The sequence below is a fragment of the Pelobates fuscus genome, chromosome 1, assembly GCF_036172605.1.
Source record: "Pelobates fuscus isolate aPelFus1 chromosome 1, aPelFus1.pri, whole genome shotgun sequence".
Lineage (NCBI taxonomy): Eukaryota > Metazoa > Chordata > Amphibia > Anura > Pelobatidae > Pelobates > Pelobates fuscus.
In genome coordinates, this window is record NC_086317.1 from 255,193,684 (window position 1) to 255,197,112 (window position 3,429).

Here is a 3,429-nt window from a genome sequence, read left to right on the forward strand (position 1 = left end):
AAAGAGAGTCTGCTAATTTGGTATGCTTTGGATAACTGAAATAATGGTGTATGAATTTAGGTTGCTTCTAAAAAAAATTTTTGGGGTAAATATCATTTCTTGTTGGTTTGTCAGAAGGTAGTATGTGATCATATCATTGCAAGATATTGAGACTTGGAGAGTAACATATATCTCAAACATCAAAGTTAGCAGTAGTAAATGCATGGCTAGACTCGCAGGTATGCAAGAGTAGAAACAATCAGGAGACACGCAGGTCCCATATCACATATTAAGCAACTTTAGTAGCTGGCATTATCAGGTGTAACTCAGGATCTAATGCAGTTGTGATATCACGACACATTGGTATATAGGCAATATGCTTTGTGAGTGTGTCCGGTTTGTCTATACGGTTACAGGGATTGTATACATGGTGTGTCCCTGAGCCTCATACAATGTATTGCAACATCTGAAGTGAATCCTGGACAAATAATGTACGGTAAGGAAGATTTTAAAGAAATCAGCAATTTTGCATATGCCCAAGCACATTCTTCCTCACACAAGAAAGTTAGAAACCCCCACCTCCACAACAACCATGCCCTTGTCTGAGCATCTTTGAGTATACTGTTCATGCATGCCAATGCCAAAGTTTATGTATGTGATTAATCTGTGATATAACTGATGCTGTAAAAATATACAGTTCTATAAAAGGGAATTGTATATTTAGTGGTGTTAACTCTTCAGGTACCTCTTCTATAACAGATACACGGTTTTACAAAGTCTTTGATTAATCAGTAGAATTTATGGAAAGAGACATTTACTGTTGTACATTTATTATTTACCTGTTGGTTTTAAATCTCTTGAACATGATGGTTATGTCTGAAAAATGTTGTGCTCTGAAAAATGGTCTAAAAGAAGGCAATCACCATGGAAACCAGGATGTGCATTCCTTTGGCAACTCCTCCCCGTTTACACACTTTATACCTACCCCTAAAGTTTTTTGAATATATATTTTTTTGAAAACTATCTAGTTCTAAAAAAAGTAAAAGGTATAAAATACGAAATAAGTTGACTTGAATGTCCTGAACTTTTCTCATACTGTCAATCGATATATACAAATTATATTTTATATGAGATTTATCCCCTTGAAAAAATGGCGAATGTGGCAACTCTACCCCCATGTGATTTTTAGAACTTGTAAATAAAGATATGTTTTGGAGGAAGTAATACATTACTTCTATAAAGTATTGTTTTTGTGTGTTTTCTCTACCTATTTACTGTATTTATATTTTTTTTCCCCCCAGAATGCATCTCCAGCTGCACCAAGGAGAAGTAGCTTGCTGACTTTGAAAAAAAAAAAATAGAACAATTACACAACAATGAATGAATGTGATACTTCTGCAAACACATCAAAATGTAACACCAATGGCATAGATATCCAATGTTACCTAATACTGGACAGTCATGCCAAGAAGATTTTTGTTGCAGTGCTGTGCATCGCAGTGGGAACATTTTGCATCCTGCTGAATTCTATAGTCCTCTCTATGATATGGACATCCGCTCGACTGAGGAAGAAACCATCCTACATGTTTATTAGCAGTTTGGCCTTGGCTGACCTGCTGGCCAGTATTGTATTCTCGTATAGCTTTATTGACTTCCATGTTTTCCACAGTGCAGGGACGCTTGTTACCTTCTTGATCAAGCTTGGCGGGGTCACCACATCATTCACAGCTTCACTTGGTAGCTTGCTTTTAACTGCTTTTGACAGGTATATTTGTATTAACAAATCATCCACATATAAATCTGTAGTGACTGGGAAGAGAGCTCTGTTAGCATTAGTCTTTATGTGGACCAGCACCATATTTATTTCATTCCTGCCTCTTATGGGTGTCAATTGTTGCCAACTCCAGTCGATTTGCTCTGAATTGTTTCCCTTGGTTGACAACAGATACTTGTCGAGTTGGATTGTACTGGTAATCGTCCTGCTATGTTTCATCATCTTTTCCTATGCACTGATCTTGTGGAAGGTTCACCAACATTCAGTGTGTATGGAAAGCTATAACAAGTCAACAGATCGTGGAAATATTAGATTAAGGATCGACATCAGTCTTGCCAAAACTTTGGTTTTGGTGCTAGCAGTGCTTGTCATATGCTGGTCTCCTGCTATCATACTGATGGTGCACAGTCTAAAGAACCCGCTGCCTAAAAGTACACGGACTGTTTTTGCATTTTGTAGCACTCTTTGTTTGATCAACTCAATGATTAACCCCATGATTTATGCATGGAGAAGCAGAGACTTACACTCTAAAGTATTCAGAAATCTGAGAAAGTGCAAATGTCTTCTAAGATTTATAGGAAGGCAACCAGAATCTGAAGAAGCACAAAAAAATTCTGGTTTTGAAACAGCATGTGAAGAAACCGAATGTGATGCTTAAACTGCTGTATAGCGAGGACACATTCGTTTGAACTAGATCGCCACAGGAGGACTAACATAATGAATTAGATGGCCACAAAGGATTTATATATTGAACCTGATGGTGACAATTAGAACTTTTATTCTCACAGAACCATGCCAGCCTTAAGGCTGAAAATGTACCATGGCAATTGTACTTCTTTAACAAATGACAAACTACATTCAGGCTATCCGTGACTTACACATTTTAGTATGGAACGGACTCTAGTGCACTTAAATTGTTACTGATGGTGTGATAGCAGCTCCGTAATCAGGGCCGCCTCCAGAATTTTTGGGGCCCCTAACTCAGTTTAGGGTCAGGGCCCCCTGGGGCCCGCCTCCAATCCTGCCCACAGGGTCTGCCTCCAAATCCCGCCCACAGGAATACACACACAGACACAAACACACACACTGATACAAAAGGACACAGATATACACACACACAGAAACATACTAGCAGACACACATACTGAAACAGACATACACGCATAAAGGCATACATACTGACACACACACATACTGAGACATACACACATATACAGACACACAGGCATACATAGTGACAGACAGACACATACTAACATACATACAGACACACATGCATGAGGACATACAGACACATACATACAGACACCGACATACATACACACATACATACACACAGACATACATTCATAATGGCATACAGACATACATACAGACATGCATGCATACATACATAATGACATACAGACAAACATACATTTTGGCATACATACATATATACATACATAAAGACACATGCATACAGACACTGACATACATACATACATACATACACAGACATACATTCATAATGGCATACAGACATACATACAGACATACATGCATACATACATAATGACATACAGACATACCTGCATACATACATAATGACATACAGACATACATGCATACATACATCATGACATACATACAGACATACACACACACACACACAGAGCTCATTTTTCAGCCACCCT

General features: G+C 38.2%; 1 protein-coding gene across 1 annotated transcript; it reads left to right on the forward strand.

The window, feature by feature from the left end:
- Positions 1 to 1,343: 1,343 nt before the first annotated feature.
- On the forward strand, positions 1,344 to 2,588 carry CNR2 (cannabinoid receptor 2). The gene has a single exon (XM_063444567.1). The coding sequence runs from the start codon at positions 1,356 to 1,358 to the stop codon at positions 2,409 to 2,411; it is 1,056 nt and encodes a 351-aa protein (XP_063300637.1). The 5' UTR covers positions 1,344 to 1,355; the 3' UTR covers positions 2,412 to 2,588.
- Positions 2,589 to 3,429: the final 841 nt, after the last annotated feature.

Coding starts and splice junctions, on each gene's coding strand:
- CNR2 (XM_063444567.1), top strand. CDS start 1,356: ATGAATGAATGTGATACTTCTGCAAACACATCAAAATGTAACACCAAT.